Source organism: Molothrus aeneus, chromosome 5 (genome assembly GCF_037042795.1).
Source record: "Molothrus aeneus isolate 106 chromosome 5, BPBGC_Maene_1.0, whole genome shotgun sequence".
In the NCBI taxonomy this organism is placed as follows: domain Eukaryota; kingdom Metazoa; phylum Chordata; class Aves; order Passeriformes; family Icteridae; genus Molothrus; species Molothrus aeneus.
Genome location: NC_089650.1, coordinates 6356785 through 6377457, shown reverse-complemented (window position 1 = coordinate 6377457; position 20673 = coordinate 6356785). Strand labels below are relative to the sequence as shown.

At 49.6% G+C, this 20673-nt stretch overlaps 2 protein-coding genes across 2 annotated transcripts in view; both read right to left on the bottom strand.

Annotated features, from left to right (window-relative positions):
* Window positions 1-439, bottom strand: part of LOC136556382 (sodium- and chloride-dependent betaine transporter-like) — a 32754-nt gene extending 32315 nt beyond the window's left edge. The window contains exon 1 of the mRNA XM_066549559.1: window positions 399-439. Coding sequence (XP_066405656.1) covers window positions 399-439 — 41 coding nt within the window. The remainder of the gene's footprint in view (window positions 1-398) is intronic.
* A 9643-nt stretch (window positions 440-10082) lies between these two features.
* Window positions 10083-20673, bottom strand: part of LOC136556412 (sodium- and chloride-dependent GABA transporter 2) — a 30785-nt gene continuing 20194 nt past the window's right edge. Inside the window, exons 7-14 of the mRNA XM_066549613.1 lie at window positions 18587-18690; window positions 15774-15898; window positions 15119-15231; window positions 14834-14971; window positions 13653-13755; window positions 12942-13042; window positions 11733-11903; window positions 10083-10583 (exon numbers count right to left, since the gene is read on the bottom strand). Coding sequence (XP_066405710.1) covers window positions 10464-10583; window positions 11733-11903; window positions 12942-13042; window positions 13653-13755; window positions 14834-14971; window positions 15119-15231; window positions 15774-15898; window positions 18587-18690 — 975 coding nt within the window. The 3' untranslated portion in view covers window positions 10083-10463. The remainder of the gene's footprint in view (window positions 10584-11732; window positions 11904-12941; window positions 13043-13652; window positions 13756-14833; window positions 14972-15118; window positions 15232-15773; window positions 15899-18586; window positions 18691-20673) is intronic.

The following is a 20673-nucleotide window of genomic DNA, read 5'->3' as shown; positions in this document are numbered from 1 at the left end:
TGGCTGGACTTTTCTGAGGATCAGTGCAAATCTCTTGCTAAAAGCAAGGTAGGCTGTTATTCCCAGAGCCAGGTGGGTCTCTGTTGGTGTCCATGGATGACCATCCCTGCTCTGGGCTACAGAGACACAGAGGTGGTTTCTTTCTCTAGCCTAGAAAAAAAAACCAAGACTAACTGATGAAGTCCATAAATGGTGTCTAAATAGGACTAGAAACCAGCCTTTGCACCAAACCAGATAATCTCAAGACCTCCCCTCAGGCCATAATCTGGCTATATGCAGTGCAACACAGCAGGAGGGCCAGCCACAGCAGGATCCATTCTTCTTACAGAGCACTAGCAATAAGTCTGGTACAGCCACAGATCCAGCCAGGCCCCAGTGGAGTCCCTAGAGCCACCTACCCCATGGCTGGAGCTGTCAGACCAAAGTCCTGGGGCTGCATTGGGCTGGATCAGAGGTCCTTGTGTGCAGCCAAAGCGTGTGGCCAGCACAGCTCCTGTCACTGGCTGGAGAGCAGAGCAGGTGAATGGCACAGAGGGTGAAAGCCACGCTGCTCCAGCACTCCCTCTGCAAACAGGTCCCTGCACAATGGGGCAGCGACCTGTGGTGCAGCCCAGAGGTGCTCCACAGGGACAAGACAGAGTCTGCAGGGTGCCTGCAGGGCTGCCACCTCTCTGGGGCAGCAATTTCATGGAGCAAGACACCAGCCAGAAGCCCTGGGCAGGCCAGGTGAAGAGATGGAGGCTGCCAGCCCCCAGGCCTGCTTGGCCAGCTGCTGCCATCCCTGCAGCTGGGGGTGAGGGCAGAGTGGGAAGGAAAGTTGCTAGAGCAGGAGAGCAGAGGAGCCAGCACTGCAGCCAGTGGTTCAGAGGTGGGAGAGCAGCACAGGGAATTTGGCACCACACTGCTCCAGGCACTTGTATCTAAGCTCCTCCAGGTAGGCACACCCTGCCTGACCTCCCAAAAGCACAGCCTGGGGACATTTGCTGTCAGTGATGAGAAACAGGAAGCACAGGAAAAGAGCACTCAAGCAAGACACTTCCAAAAGCCAGGCAAGGCCGAGGCATAACACACTGCCTTATGCTTCCCAGCAGGGAGGATGAGAGGAGCCAACAGTGTGTGTGGCAGAGCCTGGTCCCTTAGCACAGACATGTGCGTGGCCAGCACAGAGCAGGGCCACAGGGCTCCCTGCCATGATTGTCCCCACACTGTGCTCCCTGTTCAGCCCTGCACAAGCCCAGCACCCTGTGTCAGACTCTGGGCAGGCTCAGCCAACCCCAGTTGGTGCTCAGGACAACTCACATCAAGTGAAATCAGCACAGGCAGAGGCGTACAGAGACCATGATTCCAGCAGCGCCTTAAGTATTTTCCAGCAGTTCCTGCCATAATGCCACACTGTAATGTGGTGGGAATGCATCCCACCTGCACCCTCTAAGGGGCCTGGAACCTGCTCTCCAGCCTGCAGCACCCAAAATTTCCTCTAGCCCTGCCCAGGACCACAGCCAGGTAGAGAAACAGCATAGGCTCTTTAGCCTGCCCTCTACAAGGACCACATCTGCAACCATGAATCCAGAAAAGTTGGGCTGCTGCAGAGCTGCAAAGGTCAGGTCCAAAGTTCAGCCTCTCGTATCACCAGCTGTCAAAGAGGAAAAACTAGGGCAATGGTATTTCCACTGGCATGAGATGAAAGCCCTGATTAGTAGTGATTACTTGAAAAGCACTGTTGATTTAAGAAGACACAGATCAGGTGTTATGAAACCCTCATGTGTTCTGCCTGCATTTGCTCACAAATATGCCCACAGATCCCAAGAGTTTAGCACATGCAGAAACTGTGCTGTCTCCCTGCCTCAGCCCTACAGGAACAAATTTGATGAAAACTTCAGGGCAAGGAGAACAAGAAGTGCACTCCCAGGCTCATCTTTTAAAACTGCAGCTCTCAAGTCAATGCACTGGGGTCAGCACCTCTGCAGCACAGGAGGAGAGGACTCATGCTGGCAGTAGCTGAAATGCCTACAGCCTACTCCACTCCTACTGCCTTGGCTCCTGTACCTATTATCAACCAGCCAGCTCTGCCCTTCATCACTGCCCCTGTCTCGCTCACTGTTGTCTCTGTTCTCAATATTTCTGCTGTCTGAGTACTTATCTGTCACTCTCTCCCTTTTTCTCTGCTGCCACAACCTTCAGGATCAATTACCCATCCTTCAGGCATCTCTTCACTCTCAGCTCCCTAGTACCCCCTGTGCAGCATCTCAGCCTGTCCTTTCTTTTTCCAAAGGAACGATTGAAAGAAAAACCTCTTCCCTGGGTTGATCCAAATGGATTATTTCCTCCTTATTGTCCATCTCACCCTTGCCTTACTGAACCTTGGGAAGATTTTGCCCTTGCAGATTTGCTGGCCCACTCTCCAGAGCACAGCAAGCAGCTGGCGTGCAGCAGCTGGCTGCGGGAGGACCGGAGTCATGGCACTCCCAGGGCGACACAAACACCCAGCCAGATCTGCTCAACGAGCAAACGCCCAACTCACCTGAACCCAGCGCCGGTCTCCCCCAGGCAAGCCCCTCCCGTCCCACTGGAGCCCAGGCAGGGAATCCACGGACTGCCAAACAGATACAGCAAGAGTTAAGGCAGAGACTACCCTCTCTCCTCCTCCTGTCCCACCCCTTCCACCAGCTCCCCCCACCAAATTATCACCCAGCTCGTGCGTGGGTGGTGGGACGTAAGGAAGGGAGGTGCATCAGGGCAGAAGAACTTTCTCCCCTGTTCCCTTACAACATGCACCTCTCCAAACCTTGAACTGTGGCCCTGACAAGAAAGCAAGATGAGAAAGCAGCCACAGGCAGGCAGGGTGAAGGCCCAGAGTTTGTAAATATCAGCTACAGCAGTCAGAGACTAACTCCATGTCCTCTTGACCTCTGCAGGGCAGGAACTCTCCCTCAGCAAACCCCACAGCATGGCCCCGGCTGGCTGCCACATATTCCCACTGTTCTAAGGCTCCACCACTTTAGTGGGATTAGGGGCATCCCTCAATGTCATCCTACAAACATGCAGAATGAATCTCCACAGAGCATTACATTAAACCTTCTGTGGCCAAGCTCAAGTCTCACCAACACCATCAGGTAGGTGGAGCAAAAGGCAGAGCGCGGGTGAAGAAGGAGCAATTGCTGTGGGGTCATGCAGACCCCTCCATGCCTGTGCCATATGCTGAGAATACAAACACAGCTCATGGGACAGAGCTCTGTCAGCAAGAAGCACTGCTGAAGTCTTTACAGTGTCCAGGTGTTCACTAGAAGTGAGCAATCCCTCTGTGGTTTTGTCCAGGCAGCTTTCTTTGTATCCGTCTCAGCTTTGATCTGCTTTTCCAGAGCTTCTCATGACCAACACCAGTAGCAGGCATTCCAGTTACACCATTTTTCTCAAGATACTTCAGCTCAGCTCTTCTCTTTTTCTAATTGCTGTGTTTAATGCTATCACTCTTTTGTGTTTTGCTTTGTCTGCTTATGTGCCTGCCAAATTCCTATTGATCTTTTCATGCTCCCATGTGGTCAAACCAGAGCGGCATGCGGGAGGGAATGTGGGACATATCCAACACATGCTAGGCTATGCCTGCACCCACCAGAGGAGCATTTCTCAGCCCCTCAATGGGAAGCTGACAGGAGCTGACAAAAGTCCCCAATGCTACAGTGTGGGGAAGAAGTCAGTTTTCCTGCCTGCACACTCTATAGAGGTTGTTTATAATGGTGGCTCTAGAAAATCCTCCATGTGTGCTAAAAGCCAGTGAATCACATCCCATTAGAGCATGCTGGATTGCCCTGGGGACAAATGAGGCTGGAGAGATGTATAAGGGGAATCAACCCTGGACTGAGGGGGATCCTCAGGATAAACCACTGAGGCCAGTCCTGGAGGCAGTAAGGGAAAACGTCTCTGTTTACTTGGGGCTTTTTTTGTGATTAAACTTTCCAAGTATGCCATTTTCAAAGCTCTTGGCTTTCACCTACCCCACAGGCTGGTTGAGTGGATTGGTCCCATACCCAAAGAAATACAGACTGATTCTTCCCTTGTGAGATCTGGCATCAAAATCAGATAGGACAGGCTCCATCTTCTGCCTTTTCAGGGCTGTCTCCAAAGTCCTGAAAGACTGCAAGGTGAAGGAGCATGTGCTGGCTCTGCATTGCCTCTGACCCTACTTGTGGAGGACAGTGCCACTGGCTGTCCTGTCACAGAGCACTGGCATGACCCAGCACAACTGAGGAAAAGGTGCAATAGAGGTTATCCAGATATGAAAAGGGGATTAAGATAAGCCTAGGTAAGCAGAGCTGACCTAAAAACTTGATTTATCTATACTGAAGTGTTTCACAGCAACATGGCAGGGGTTCTGCAAAGCTGTAGATGGGAAATGACCTGTGACATTAAGGTAAAACAAGAAGAAAGTCAACCTAAATGAAAACTTTATCCAGCAATGTGTGAAAATCATTCTCTAGGAGGGGAAAAAAGGTTATTTCTGTTTGCCAGCCTGGAGGTACCAGAAGTTACACTCAGACTTCAGAACTTCCCACCAGGCAATAATTCACAGGGTTTTTAAATCCTGCTATGGGTAGGGACACATTTATCTCACCACACCAGCTTCCATGTGAGTGATTTCACTAGTGTGATGACCCAGACTGAAAAGCAAAAATCATGTTCTGAGCAGCTCAGCTGGGGGGTACAAACTGTGCTGAGTCCCATTCCAGGAGAGAGCAAAGAAAGGGGTGATGCACTCCCTGAACAGCAGATGCCACCTTTGCTGGCACAGTCAGCCCTGAGTAGGCACTCTGGGCTGATCAGCTGTGTAGGTAGGACAAATTTGCTAAAGGATGTGACAATCTGACTGCAGGTCACCCCACAATGTGGGCTCCTCCTCCATAAGTGTGGGTGAGGTTGCTCTTAAACACTCATCCTCAAAAGAGAAGCACTGCTTGCAATAAATCCTGGAAATGTCCAAAGCACCCCCTCCCCAGGGAGCACAGACCCCTCCCAGCCCTGGGAGCCCCTGCTGTGAGCAGCTCACACACCAGCAGCACTCAGATCTCCACAGCTCTCCCACAGCACACCCCGAGGAAGCCCCATCACTGCATCCAAGGCTGCACAGGAGACCTGGGAAAGCACTGCTGTCCAACCACACAGAGGTGCTCACTCCCTCTACAGTTGCCAGCTCACAGCCAGCTGTGTGGGTTTCCATCCCCTCTCATGAGCAGAGGAGGAAAACTCTCTTTGAAAGGACCAGACTCCCTCAACCTGCCAGGCTCAGGGCAGCTGGAGACCAGGGCTCAGCCTTTGACCTGAAGGATGGCTGATCCCAACCTCAGATCTGTCCTGCCCCTCTTCAAAGGTGTCCTCCTCCCCCCACCTGCCAATGCCCTCTTGCCTCTCCTTTTACCATTTCTTTTCTCAGAACAGCTGGCTCTTCCCTTCATCTGGGTGTCCCCACCCTTTCCTCCCAGCAGCCAGCTCTGACATGCCTGCTGCAGAGCCAACCCAGGGGAGCAGGCTGCCAACCTCAGCCCACGCCAGGCTCACGTTCCCTGGCAGCACTGAGTCCTGGGCCCCTGAGCCTGTAAAACACAAGGCTTCCAGCCAAAATGAGTCAAATCTCCCCCTAGCCTAGATTTTGGGAGAGGTCTGTCAGCATGACACCCTATGGGTGAATCCAAACTGTGCTTTACAAACATTAGAGGCCGCAGAGGCTGTTGCTGGGACAGTTGTTGGACACAGTAGAGCCTGCAGCCCTGGCTGCCTCCATCACTGAGTCACCTGCAGGAGAAACCACCACTGCCCTCATTTGTCCACACTAATCCCATCTTTTAACAGCTTTGCTAACAAAATAGGTGAATTGCTGATTGCCCCATGGGCACAGTTCTGCTGCTTCTTCATCTGAGAACACGCCTTGCTGACTGAACACCATGTTTCCAGGGGATTTTCCCCTAGGCATTGGTATAATTTATTTTTCATGTTTATGGCTAATTTCCACTTGAGTAAGCCTGTGACTCCTGACCACAGTTTCACTGTAACTAATCACAAGTGAACATAACCAAAGCAACAAGAGCTAATGAGGCTCCACAGAACCCTGACAGGCTCCAGCAGCCATAGCACCACTCCTGTGCCAGGCTCCTACAAAGGAGGAGGAGGCTGCCAGGAGCCTTTATCTGTCAAAGTACAGGCAGGGTGAGACATCCCCCGTTTCACAGCATCCCTGGTATGGCAGAGGATGAGGCAAGGGCAAATGGCTTAGGGTCAGAGTCAGCAATAAAGGTGGTCAGGAGGGAGGGCTGGCAGTGCTGGGGATCTGTAGTCTAACAGCATCTCTGAGCTGCCCAGCAATGCTGGCTCTTGATCAGAGACCAAGAGGATCCCGGAGCAAAGGCAAGCAGAGGACACAGGGGTAGGTGCCTGTTTGCTCCTGCTTTCCCTGCTGCTCCCCCAGGGTAGCTGAGCCTGGTGTTGCAGGACGTGTGACAGCAAACACCTCCAATGCACAGGGCACAAGGACACAAAGGACAAGGTCAGATGGAGACTCAGAGAGGCTCCTGTTGCTGCTGCCCAAGGTTTTGCAACTCTGAGCAGGTCAGATGGACACAGGGGTAACAAAACCACTGGCAATTTCTTGGAAGCAAGAGCTTCTCCAGTGTGCTCCCCCATGCATGCTTCCCTTATCTGCACCATGCAGATCCCCCTCCTGCAGGATGCTAACCACATTAGCACACAAGGGCTCAGCCAAACACCCTGCTCTCTGGGGTATGCTCATTTGCACCTGCCTGTAGGAGCCACTTAACAGATTATTTGGGAATTTCTGCTTCACAGGATTATGTATTCCACAAGTGAACATGTTCATCTTACTCCATTCTCTCCATTTATGCACCATGGCATCCAACACATCCACTTTTCTTGTCACCATAATGTGCAATACAACTCACAATGCATCACTCTGCAACTGCCCTGTAGTTACCATTAAAGGCAAAAGGAAAAGAGCTCTCAAGCATGTGTTCAAACATCCCAGGATTTGGGATGCTCTCCATGACAGTAGGTGCATCCTCATCCATGGGTCTGACCCTGACATCCAAAGTCCCTCCCTGCCCTATGTGAGCATCGCCATCCATGGACAAAGAAGGCTGAGTTTTCTCCCCAGGCACCACTGACACAAAAAGGGAAAAGCAGAGCCTGGTTTTTATGGATGGGTGGATGGACATCCTTTCTAAGCACCAATGACGTGGGGCAGAACCTCAGGGACTTCTTTAGGTTTATTTCTTATTTGAAAAAAAGAAAAAATAAACACCAAAAAACAAAACCAAACCAAATGAAAAAAAAAAAAACCCAAAACAAAACTCAAAACACAAAAAAGCCCCAACCAAAACACCAAAAAAGCAACAAAACCAACAAAACTGAACAAAAAGCAACAAATCAAAACCAATCAAACAAACTGAAAAACCATGATCACCACCACCACAAAACAATCCATGAAAAAAAAGTCTCTTTAATGGCATGCCCAGTATCTAGTAAGTAATGGGTTGAATTCTCAGGCTAATTGGTAGGTTTTGGATTCTGAAAGTGGGAAATACCCAATGACCACACACCTCTTGTCTAAAGGGAGATCAGCATCTCCCCAGCTGGCAAAAGTATGGTGCAAATTCCACAGACTGCAAGGCTGATCTTGGAGGCAATGAAAATCCCTTTCACCATATCCCAAATCATAAACAAACACCGTATGCTGAAATTGCCATATTCTGAATTTCACAAAAAATTCCTTTAAAACGTGGGGGTTTAAAAGTGCTGTGTAAAAAATATCATGTCTGGAAATTTCAAATAAATTAATTTCAAATTTAGTCCATCAACCTTTTCAATGAGCAAGATAGAATATACTTGATTCATATTTCAAGCCTGGTGTCATCAAGTCTAATACTTTGCCTAAAGTCATGTCAGAAATAAGAAACTTATTTAAGAGTATTCAGCAAAACCTTTGGTTCTCTAGCTTATCTGACCTACCTAGCTCATCCACAGCTTTACAGCAATTGGGTCATGTGAGAGCACAGGCTTGGGAGATTTCCTGGGTCATATATAACCAGATCAATAAACCACATGCCCAATTCACTGGACACCAGTCTATTTTGAAACAAAGCAAGTCACAAGCCTTTCAGCAAATTCACACTTTCCCTACATGCAGCCAAGCAGACTTTTACATCAGCCAGATTTTAGAGATAGCTGCAAACAATTACTGTTTTCTATTATGGTTGAAATATCTTGCCAGTGGGACAAACCTCTTAGAGATATTACTGGAAAATGAAAGTATAATTCTGTTTAAGGTTAACATTACATGAATAAAAATATCTGTTGCTAGAACTTCTGTAGTGAACTCAATCCTCTCATTTCTAGAAGTAATTTTTACCAGCCAATTCCGTTTCCAAGTGGCAGGGCAGCTGGTTGGCTCCATCTTCCCTCACGCTTTGTGGGTCTCTTCCAAAAGGGGCTTCCCCTGGATTTCTCAGCTCTTTACTACCTTTAGTTCATGCATCACCACGAAGTACAGTTGTAGCAGTGGTAGTGCCCATGAAAATAGTGGCAACCTCCAACTTCCCAGTGGTTTCCAGAGGCAGAGAGGGAGGCATGTAGAAACTTGAGATTTTGATGTGAGAGGTGCAGACCAACCAAAGGGGGCAACCCATGGTAGTAAAAGGAACCCATCCACCTCACAGTCTGTGTGGAAAATAGGCTGGGAAAAGGGAAGACAGGCTGGCAGCGACATGAGGTTTCCAGCCACGCTGGAAGAGAGGCAGTGCAGCCCCGGAGGGCTCAGCTCTGTGGGTGCTCCCTCCTGCAGGTTAAACCTGCACCGCCTCAGAGCAAATCCCCTCAGAACCTGGCCCTCATCGCAGTTTCACAGCCTCCAGCAGCAGAAGTCCGTGACTCCTTTCCACATAGACCTGTGTCTATGTATCTCAGGTTTCCAGGCTCCAAGAACACTAAACGAAGTCCAGGCAAACCAAACTCGGGAACTTGACATTGCCTAGAGGAGTAAACCCGTTCGTGCCACAGCTGGGAGCACGGTTCTGAGATCACGGTTCCCTGAGGGAGGCAGATGTCCTCAGAGCAAATCTCCACAGGGAAGCGGGCAGGAAGGGCGAGGAGCATGGCGGGGTCACCGTGACCCCCGGGCCCAGCGTCCCTCAGCCGGGTTCCGCCGCCTCCGCCCGCCCGCGGGGGCCCCGTCCCGAGCGAAGGCTGAGGGCCTGGGGCCACCTTGTGGCTAATGGAGCGGATTGCGCTAATTCCCTTTAATTTGCTTTAATTCGCGTCTTCCTCTGCCCGCGGCAGCAGAAGCCTTGGCCCACCAGTGTCTTTGTGTGCTTCAGGAAGCCGAGCGCCTCCGGCTGCTGGCTCAGCTCTGTCCAGGCTCCAGCTCCCTCAGGGTTCCCTGGGAGCCATCCAGCTTCCCAGGGTTACGTGTCCTCTGGCTGCCCTCCTCGGATGCTGGGGCTACAGCACTGAAAACACAAGCGCTGAGTTTTATTTCTTTTACCCAAACAGCCTGGAAACTAGGGACCCTGTTTGTTGACATAACATGCAGATTCTGTTTCCAACACACAGCCCTTCTTCCATTCACAGGAAAACCAAAATTACTGGCTCCAGAGCACCTGGGAAGGTAGTCAGCACTGAAAAACACATACATCTGCAGAGGGGAGGGAGAGCTTCCTATGATCCCTCACTTGCAAGAAGAAAACACAAATCCACATGCTGCTCTCAGACCCCATGAACAGCCTGGTGACTCATCAGACAGATGACACTGCTGTCTGAGACCTGGCAGCAGCTCCAGCAGAAGGTGGCATTGCACTCTTCACCCCAGGCCTGCCACTCAGAGAAGCCTCTGAACCCCTATTCCATGTTTTCCTTCCTACCCTAACCAAGCTTCCTCTCCTCTGGCCACCTTCCCATATCACTGCATCAGTGCAACCGAGATCCAGACCTGGGTGCCAGGCACAGCTCGGCTGACACACATCTCACCATAACATGCTGTTGGCAAGGAATGCCAGTGGGACAAAATAGAGACAAAGCAGATCTAGTCAGGAAAAAACATAGATTTAATGGAATGAATGGAGAAGCTCCCAAAGTCCACACTGGAGCCACAGCTCTGACTCTGACACTTTACTCCAGGGTCAGTCCTTCCTTTCTGCCCACCAGAAGCCTGGGGATGCTCAGGAACACTGGTGCTTGATGTGCCCCTTCAGAGCTCTCTCCAGGGAGAGAATTAAGGTGCATTGCTAACTCCACACAGACCATCTTCATGGCAGCCTCTTCATCAGCCCTTCAAATCTTCCAGAGAAGGGAGCTCAGCCCAGAAATCCCTCTCTTCTTGGTGAATGAAGAATCCTTGCGTTATCCAACACGTGGCAAAGGCTGTATAGAAACCATCCTGGGGGGAGGGAGGAAGAGACACACTGGTCCTAGCAATGAGATTCGAGCTCTGTCAGCATCAGGAGGCCAGCTCTGGTAGAGGGAAGAGGCTGCTCTGTGCCTGGCCTGGAAGGCAAGTCCTCAAGTGGGCAGGTGAGTTGGCGGAACCTCTGGAAGGCAAAGACAGGCACTAAACAGCTGCAAGGACAAAAAGTGACCTGGGCCCTGCCCTACCAGTCCTGAGTTTCATTCAGCCAGCCAGGCCCAGCTGCAGATCTGCTCACTAAATGCCAGAGATGTCCAAAGTAAGGACAGTCAGTACTTCAAAAACTGAGGGGATAAACTCATCTTCCAATCACCTGTCCCAAGGCAAGCACTGAGCACATGAGGTATCTAACACAGGGGTAATGGAGAAAAGCTCTATCCTCCATTTGCTCCAGGCCAGGGCTAGAAAACAGTCTGAAGGAAGGTTGGTGACAGGAAAGTATCTCCAAGTCATGTCCTCCATCAGCACAGAGCCTGTGCACACAGAATTTGCTTTAACTGGGACAAGTTCATAAGGGGTTACTCTCATACCACATCATGCTGTGCAGTCTTGCCTTGCCTCTGCAGCTGTTCCCACTCCTCCCTGTGTGTGCTGGACACAGGGGTCAGGGGCCCATTGCTGTCACAAGCCATTCTGGAACACTTGTAGGAGGCAGGAAATGAGAGGGATCCTGGGGGTTCAGGACTGTTTGTGAAACCTCACCCTGAAATCATGAGCTGTGGCAGGGATAGGATGCTCATCTGGAGCAAGGCCTGGTTTTCCAGCTCCCTGCTTCTCCAATGTATTACAGGGCAACCAGCAATTCATCACTCTGGAAGCAGGACAGACCCAGAGCTCTAAGACTGATAGCAACTCCAAATTCCCAGTGACTGCTGCCATTCCAACTCTGTGGCCTCAGCACAGACTGGTGAACTCAGCTCCAGATCCCCTGAGCATTATGGTCAGCTTTCTCAGAGCAAGTCCTCAAGCCTCAATTAAGGGCAGCATGGAGACCATCTTTATCCTCTCCATCTAATGACCTTTTTCCTGGTGGTACTTGCAAAGAGACAGAAGAAATTTAAAAAGGCTACCAAGAGGCAACAGCCAGCTTGGAGCAGCCCTCCAGCATGGCAGAACTTTAAAAAACAGGTCTGTTATAGCAATTAACTAATTTAATGGATTTATTCTGGGCTCCTTCCTAATCAACCTGCAACACACAAATGATTCTGCTGCAGGGCTGGAGTTCAACACAGAAGCACAGCCCCATGCCCTGATCCCAGAGCACCAACCTCACCTCTCTGAGCGAGCCTTTGATGGTGGAGAGTTTGTAGATGACCCAGAGAGGGATGCAAACCATGGAGGAGAGGGCCAGCAGCCATCCCAGAGTGTCTCCCCACCACGGGTACACATACTTCTTGTTGTATGTCAACGGGGTGTATTTGATCAAAGAAAACAGGAAGGTTGCCTGGCAAGGTGAGAGAGATCAAGAAAAACAAGAGAAGGAAAATCAACACCATGAGAAAAGAGAGGTTTTCCTGGTAAGTACACATCTGCAGAGAGACTCATGGTAAAAAAGAGCCCCTCGGGGCAGCAACAGAAGAGACATCCCTTAAACAGGGTTTGCATTGCCCCATGGGCAATATCAGAACCCAGGATATTCCTCTGGCTGCCCTGGAGGTCTCAAGACCATGGCAAGGGGCTCAGAGACCTTGGAACGGAGTCAAAAACACCTGTGCCTTTGATTTTAGCCCACAGAAAAAATTACAAACTTTGTGTGAAGATTTACAAGCCACAAGAGTTTGAGTAGAATGATAGTTAATATGTCACAAGGTGAAAAAATAGAATTTTGGGGATTTAGAATGGGGGTTCAAGAAGCAAGATGGAGGAATCTGGGCATGTCCTGTCCTTCTTCTTGTCCTCCATCTTCTGCTGAGATGGTGACACTGTTTGATTGGTTCAGAATGTGGACAGACTGTCTAACATAAATTACAGGTATTGGAAAATTATTGTAAATAATGTACACGTAGTTCCTAGTATAAAAAGCTAACACCACCCCAAGGGCAGTCAGTGTGCCATAAACCAACCTGCCAGACAGATCTCAGCAGGTCAGAGAAAAAATGTAATAGATAAGAGAAAAAAACAACCTTAAAAAACAGAACTGACAAATCTCAACTTCTTCAGTCACAGAGCTGGGAAAACAGACTTCCTAATACCTCAGGAGCCATTTCAACAACAAAAACCCAAAAGGGCTACACTGGTCATGACATCAAGGAGCTTGTCCCACCAGCAAACACCTCTGTCACAGCTGAGCCTCTCCCCATTGTTTGAGCCCCACGCCTGGCCCCCAAAGCTATAAGCAACAAATGGCCCTCATAGTCCAGGCCACATAATCCCCTATATATATGCACATCCCTCTGTATATATATGTAGGTGTCTGTATCTCAGAGGCACCCAGCTCTGCCCATCTTCCTCCCCCACAGCTCTTCCTCCTGTGTGTCCTCACCATGCAAACAGCAGGGGTGATGAAAAGCCAGCAGTATTTGATGACGGGCCACGGCCGGTAGCCGATCATATCTTCAATGTTATCATAGAAACGCTCAGCACCTGCAGAAGAGAGCAAGGATGGGATCCCTCACTGCCACCAGGGAAGGAGGGCAGCAGGGTCTGCACGTCCAGGGTCCTGCTTCACCATTCTTTAGGTGCAATAGTCTCAGCATAGCCAACAGTCAGGTCAGGGAGTTCCTCAGGAAAGTGGCCAGCTTCAGTCTTTGTCCTGGACTAACTTCCTATCCTCCCAGAACAGCTCAATAGGTCAGCAGGGCCAGCCCCTCAGCCTCTCCAAGGCTAGGACCTCAGCACAGGTTTTACCCATATCTGGTGACTGTCAGGACTGTGAGACAGGGCTCTCAAAATGTTTGAGTCTCAAGCCCTCTGAACACACATTGAGAAAAGATTTTTCAGATAGCTCCAATTCCCCAGGGAAGGAGCATCTCAAAAGCAGGAACACATAGGAGCATGCAGGGGATGTCCACCAGGGTGTTCCTGTGAGGAAGTCCCTGCCAGTTGAGTCCAGGGGCACCAAAGCAAAGGTTTGGTGCTTCTGCCCTGCACTACAAAGCAACTACCAAGTTAAGCTACCAACCAAAACTTTGAGAATGAATCAGACAAGACTGTGAGAGGCCAGAGCTGTGGACCGCCCCCAGTCCATACTCACCATAGACCCAGGCGATGCAGAGAGTCTCAAAGATGGCCACAAAGAGCAGGCACATGCCACTGGCAGCATAGTAATCAAAGAGCTGGAAGACATACATCCCACCCTGGGAAGGCCCAAGTGGGCAGCAAGGTGAGAGAGAGGGGAGAAGAATCAGGCAAAAAGCTAGAACCAGAGCAGAAAACAAACTCAATATCTTCCTCAGAGCTGGAGGCATCTCACTCTCTGGGGAAGAGTTTTAGCCTACAGAAAAGACACATCCCTTGTGCCCAAGGCCCAACAGAGACATGCAGCCACGCTGCTGCTCTCAGGAGTCTCTGCAACCCTTCATTTCCATGCAGGGCAGCACAGCAGATGGCAACTGACTGCCAGAGATTGTGGGGATGTTTTAGGAGAAGACAAAACCTAGGCAACTCTTGTAGCTGGAAGTGAGAAAGGAAACCCCCCTTTAAGATACACAATCCATCTGATTGACTTTAAATTCCCAATTCGCAGAAGGAAATAACTGCACACAGCCTGGCTGTTTCACTGCCCAGGTCTGCAAGGCTGCCTCCAAAACAAGCCTATGGGTAAATCCAGGCACAATGTTGCATATACAACATCAGAGACAGCTTTTCCAAAAGTTATGCCCAAATGAAAACAGCAAGTGCCAAGAGCATTCTGGCAGCATCAATCCACACACTCATATTGCTAGGCAGAGTTCAAAGTTTTAAACAAGAACAGTTTAGCTCCCAGACAATTACAAGGGGAATACAGAGGATATCAGTATAATAGATAAGGGGTGCCCTGAGGCCTGACAAGTTTCCTTATAGCAAGTGTTCCTGTAGCTCCATTCAGGAAGAAAGAGAAGGACAAGGGCACTCCCCTTCCCATGCAACAGGCTACAGCTGTAAAGGTTTGGTCTGTGTCAAGATAAATTTATAACCAAAACATAGGCTGTCCAGAGCTCCAGCTATCAGTCTTGGCAGGGCAAGTATCAGGACTGTGACTGGCACAAGGAGAAAGGGCTGGAAGGGAAAACACGAACAGCATGAGAAGGGCAGGCATGCCCCAGCCTCCTGCAGGCAAAGGGCAGCAGGATGGGACTCAGCAGCAAGCTCTCAGCCCCAGTGTAAGACCTCACCACCCACCAAGTCCCACTCTGTCCTGACAAGTACCATGCAGGTGGTCTGAGCCCAAAATACCTCTGTGAGCATCACCAAGCCAACCAGATATGAGAGGATGGAGACCACCAGGATGAGGGTCTCCCGGCGGTTCTTCTTGCGGAAGATGGTGGGGTACATGTCCACAAGAGCTGTCACCAGACTCTCCACGCAGACAAACTGCAAAAAGCAGAGATCCCACCTCTGTCAGCCCATCCTGACCAGCTTCCCAGCCCCACTGGCTCCCCCCTCAGCCAAGCTGAAGCCTGTCCTGAAGAGACAGTGGCTTTTGTCTGGTAGGGAGTCACTCTGCTCCTGCAGCTTTACCTGGCTGTCCAGTCCCAGCAAGACAACCATCAGGAAGAAGAAGCACGCCCAGAGTGGGGAGAAGGGCAGCATGACCACAGCCCGAGGGTAGGCGATGAATGCTAGGCCAGGCCCTGCAGGGAGAAGGGCTTTCAGAGCAATGCCCAGCAGCAGCACAGCTGGTTCAGACCTGCCCGAGGCAGCCACCCAGCCAAGGCACAGCTTGGGGCCATGCAGCCTCTCACTCCAGTAATATCCGTGCTGTGCATGAAACTCAGGCTCCTGGAGCAGGGAAGGAGAAGCAGGAAGGGAGGTAAGGGGACACAGCAACCTCTGGCTGCTTCACTGTGGCAAGGGCTGGGAGCCAGGGGAAGCCTCTGAGCCCAGGGAGCACAGCACAAGCCTGGGGATATGCCATGCAGTCACCTCAGCACCCTTCCCACAAGAGACAGGAGCTGCCTAATCCCAGCCCTCACCCTTAGAGGCAACTTTTATTAGGCTCAAACCTACTGCATCTCCATACTTCATGACTGTGCACTTACTTGCACTCATTTCTCCCTGCTTTTTGGAGGCACAGAGCAAGGGATGGGAATCTGCAGCTGCAGGCTTCCCCCAGTGGCTGGGGGCTCACGTGGCAGCACCCCCAATGCCCCATCCCACCAGGGTCTTCACTCACCTGACTCAGCCACGTTGGCAATGGGCACACCCTGCTCCTCTGCCATGAAGCCCAGGATGGAGAAGATGGCAAAGCCAGCCACAAAGCTGGTGCCACTGTTGAGGAAGCACAGGGCCACACAGTCCCTGGGAGAAGGGGGAAAAGCATCAGCCAGCTATGACCCACAGCTCATGGCAGCCCCCCAGGACAGCACCTGCTTTTCTGCCCCGGCCACTGTGTCTCTTCCAACACACCTCAGCTTGACTCAGCACCAGGAGCTGCAGAAAGATGCCCCAGGCTGGACAACACAGCAGGACTCCCCCAAGGGAAACCTTGTCCAAGGACAGCATAAAGATGCATTGCTCACCTAACCCCCTTGCTTGTGAGGCAGTCTTCCCACACATCTAAATGCCAGGGGTTTTTTCTGTTTTTCCCCTCTCTCTCCTCTGGTCCCTCCTGTAGCAGCATGTAACAGTTCATTTTTGTCTGAGAAGGGAACATTTTTTTTTTCTTTAATAGATTTCTCAGACCAGTTACAATCTTCTGGGTTCTCGCACTACTAGTTATCTCCTGGTCTTTGCATTATGAGAAAAAGATAATCACAGCCGTCCAATTTATTTTCTCTGACCTATTCCCTTTTGTCTCTGTTTCATCTCATTCTCATCCATCAACACTTTAAACTGAACATCTCTTATCTACCCAATTCTTTTTTATGTTTGAGTCTCCCTAGTTCTCTTGTGACTGCAACCCTGGGGACAACAATAACATTTGCAGCATCATTCTGAGATATTCTGAACCAAACTGAATGCACCCCTTCTGGCATTTCATGGCCTGCTCTGACTTTATTAAATGTTACTCTGCAAATCCAGCGTGATTTTTCTGTATCAGAATATAGCATTTTTGTATATTGTATAGCATTTTTGGGGCTTCATGCTCCTCTGCTTGCATGTTAACTAGGTCAGAGCCCCTGCATCATACAAATTCAAATCATTCCTTCCAAAGCACAGCTCCTTGCACTGTCAAGGACTGCACTGCACCCAGCACCATTGCTCTGCCTTTGCATTTGGTTTCTAAGGCTCAATGAATCTCCCAGCTGGAAAGGAAGGTCACACTCCACCAATCCCAGCTACACAATGGGAAGCCCAAACCCAAACCTCATTTCTCCAGTTGCTATAAAGTGCCTGATCTCCACTCAAATTATATTCTCAGTAATTGATACAAATTCTCACATGTTTCAAATAGTTCCTCGTCCTTCCTGGTGTTTCTCCCTCTTTCCCCTGGATGTATCCATGACAGGTCAAACCCTCCTTGGAAAGGAATGGGCTGAAAGGTGTTCTCCCATTATCTGGAATGTGGGAAGGGGTGTCATGGTAGAGAGTAAAATGAGGGGATGGCCAGATCAAAGAGATCTCTGCAGATTTACACCTGAAAGGGAACCAGGAAGACCTGAAGAATTCCCTTGCTGTGACAGGAGACAAGAAATGGTCAACACTCTTTGATGCCATCTTGGACCACTGCCGTATGAACAAAGGTTTCTACTGCCCACATCCTTCTCCAGGTCACCCAGAATAGATGACCTGGAAATAACAAAGTATCTGGCCTGGCATAACAAAGTGGGGCACCATGCTGATGTCCCTCTCCCTTGCTAAATCCTGGTTCTGTCTTCTTATCCAAACAAGCCTGTAGAGCACAGGATTGACTTATTAAAACTGGGTCCCTGCCTGGGAGAGGCTCGTCGAGGTTTTGACACCAAAACTAAGACCAGTGTTCCTAGAAGAGCCAAACAGCACACAGGGTAAAAGCACAGGACCACGTGCAGACAGAGGTCTCTCCCCTTTCTACAGCAACTCCCAGCTGCAGTTACAGAAGGTCTTTACAACCCTTCTGCTGAGCAGCCCCTGTCATCATCTCCATGTTACATATTAGACTGGGGATGCAAAGGGCTAATGTCCAAGGACATGTTGAAGGCCAGAAACAGATCCATTATCTCTTCTTTTCTTACAGCTTTTTCTCTCAAAACTGAACGTGGGAGAAGGGACATGAAAAGAAACAAGCATCCTAGCCCTGTTGTTGGAAAAGCAGCCCTGAAGCAGAAATTAACCCCTAAAGTGAAGAAAGATGCCAAGCAAGGATCATGTAGCCAGTGGTGTCCCTGGACCTTTGATGACAACAACCACAGTTTTGAATTTAAAAGATGGAGGGAGAAGTCAGTGCCAGGAGCAACCCAATCAGCAGAGGAAGTGTGGGAAGAGAGGTGGCCTCTTCTCCCACAAGCCTTTTAACCCTGGGGATGGATACACCTACAGCAAAATGGGTTTGTTTTCACTGGACCACTTCAACTGAGCAGCCTGATTCTATCTGGCAACCGGGTCTATTTCTGCTCCTGCAGTCCAGCATGCAATAAACAGAAGTGACTTCTGCAGGCTCCTATGTAACCATATGAGATAGCACACAGGAACCCAGAGCACTGACAGAGTCACTGGGTCCAAATGAACCACTGAAGGATAAATCACAAGGGGAAAGCACTCCAGTTGAGAGCCATTAGATTTCACAGTTCTGCTTTCCCTGTAGCTGCCTGTTCCACCCATGTAATAATGGAGGCTATAGTGTGGGCTGGGGTCACAAAGCTAGTGAAGAAGATCTAACTTTGCAGAGTGTGGAAGAAGGGACAGACAGGCAATTCCCTTGGGTATAAAGCACAGAGAACTGGACTTGGGGAGAAAACACCTGGAAAGAGTTTTCCTATGCCTTGAGTAGAAACAAAAATCATGACACTTGCAAAGGCCAGCAGATCCCTCGTGTTCAGGGAGGGGAAGGCTCGAGGCAGCAGTTACCTGTAGCAGTTGTTATGGTATTTGTTATAGCTGCCCAGAGCTGTCAGGCATCCCAGACAAATTGCATACGAAAAGAAGATTTGAGTGCCTGCATCCATCCAGACCTGCAAGGGAGATGCAAACACAGGTGAGAAGACAAGGCCAGCACAGACACTGCACAATGGGATGGGAAGGGCCCCAAGGCTGCTGTAAGCACCAGAAAGGCCAGGGATCAGAAGGCCAGCAGGACTCTGCCTTGAAACATGACTTTTCTAGAGGCAAGTTGCACAATGCCAGGAATTACAGTGCTCAGTGATGCACCCAGGGGGGCTAGGCATGCCAAAGGGAAGGGATACATCAGGACCCTCATCCACCTAAATTATATATAGCTCTTCATCACTATCCTTCTTTCTTTGACAAATCTGCAGCACCCTGTGGTATTCACATTCCCTGAACATGATTCCTTAGCCCAGGGTTTTTCTCCTGGGAAGCTGAAAGGCAGCGAGAGAAGCCTCAGAGAAAAGAAAAAAAATTCTTATTTCATTTGCTTCTCCTGTGTTGTGCTCATGTAGATTGTGTTTGGAGATTGTTTCATTGGATTCTGGTGTGAGTTGTTTTGACTCATTGGCCAGTTGAGGCCAAGCTGTGGCAGGACTCTGGAAAGAGTCACAAGTTTTCATCATTATCTTTTTAGCATTCAGTAAGTATCTTTTTTGTATTCTTTAGTATAGTATAGTATTCTTTAATATAATATAGTATAATCAAATAATAAATTAGCCTTCTGAGAACATGGAGTCCTCCTCATCATTACTTCCTTTGTTGGTAGACCTGCATTTACAATAGCACTCTGTGACACTCAAGAGCCTTCTAGCAAGAGGAGACCAGATGAACACTTTCCATGAGAGCTGAAGGAGCCCTCTGCCACCAGAGGAAGGGCACTTGATTTGGGCAAGCCTAGTCTCCAACTGGCCAGCACAGGAACATACAGCTTGTGGTGGTGGCCCTTCCCTCCAAGACCTAATATAAATACTCCAAACTTTAAATGAAATTCAACTGGGGAGGAATACTAGAAATAAACAGAGCTGATTGCTGCAAAAGACAGCTCCTAAAAGAACATACAAAAACACTGTTATTCCCATGAGGCCCTTTGCTCTCACTGTCAATAACACATCCCAGGGCTCTGAGGCTGACATTTGTCAATGCCAAATTTCATCTGAAAGCCTAGCTGTGTGCAGTCACCAATTCAGGCACTGTCACTGCCTACTGCAGACTACAGCAAAAGCAGGAACCAATGGTGGGGAATGAAGCAATGACAAAGATTATTAAATAAACCTCTGTTCTCTAAGATCTTTTTTTTTCCTAGGGGTTTTATAAAACAGAGATAAGACAATCATTCAACAATGCTGAAACATAGCCCCATTTTCAAGACAAAAGAAAAGCAGAAATAAAATATTGCTGGGACAACTTTATGAGAAAAGTCTCCATTTGACTACACTCTCCTCTCCCACAGTGGCAGTGCCAGTAAGTCCTCAAACAGCAGCCTTGCCCCAGAGCTCCTCTGAGAGGAACAGGAGCCAGTGGAAAGCACCACAGTGCTTTCCAGAAGTTTTGATGCCTTCAAATCACACCTGCATCTGTCAACCAAGACCTCATTTCCTGAGGCAATGGTTGGCTGGGCAGCACCTGCCCAACCACCCCCATTGCTCAGGCCTCCCTTACCAATGCACGGTTCTGCCTTTCCCCTTTTGTACTGGCCAAAATACAACCATGTGGTGACAGGTTTTGTTTTATATTTACTTCTCCTTACTGGGCTGATGAGCCTTATGAAGGCATGTTACAATCCCATTAACTCCCATTTTCCCAGAAGAAATTCTGGATTTCGCTCAAGGCACAGAATAAATCCTCTCCCCGCCCACTGCTGCAAACCCCAGCAGGGAAAGAAGGCGAAGTGCTGCTAGGGCTAGGTTTGGTGAAACTGCTCTCCCTGACTGTTCTGCAAGCCACTTGCCTAACATTCAACCCCACAATCTTCCAACCCCATGGAAACCCCGGACTCTGGGTTTCAGCTCAAAAAGGGAGGGAGATCCAATCTCTGATTTGTAAAATGG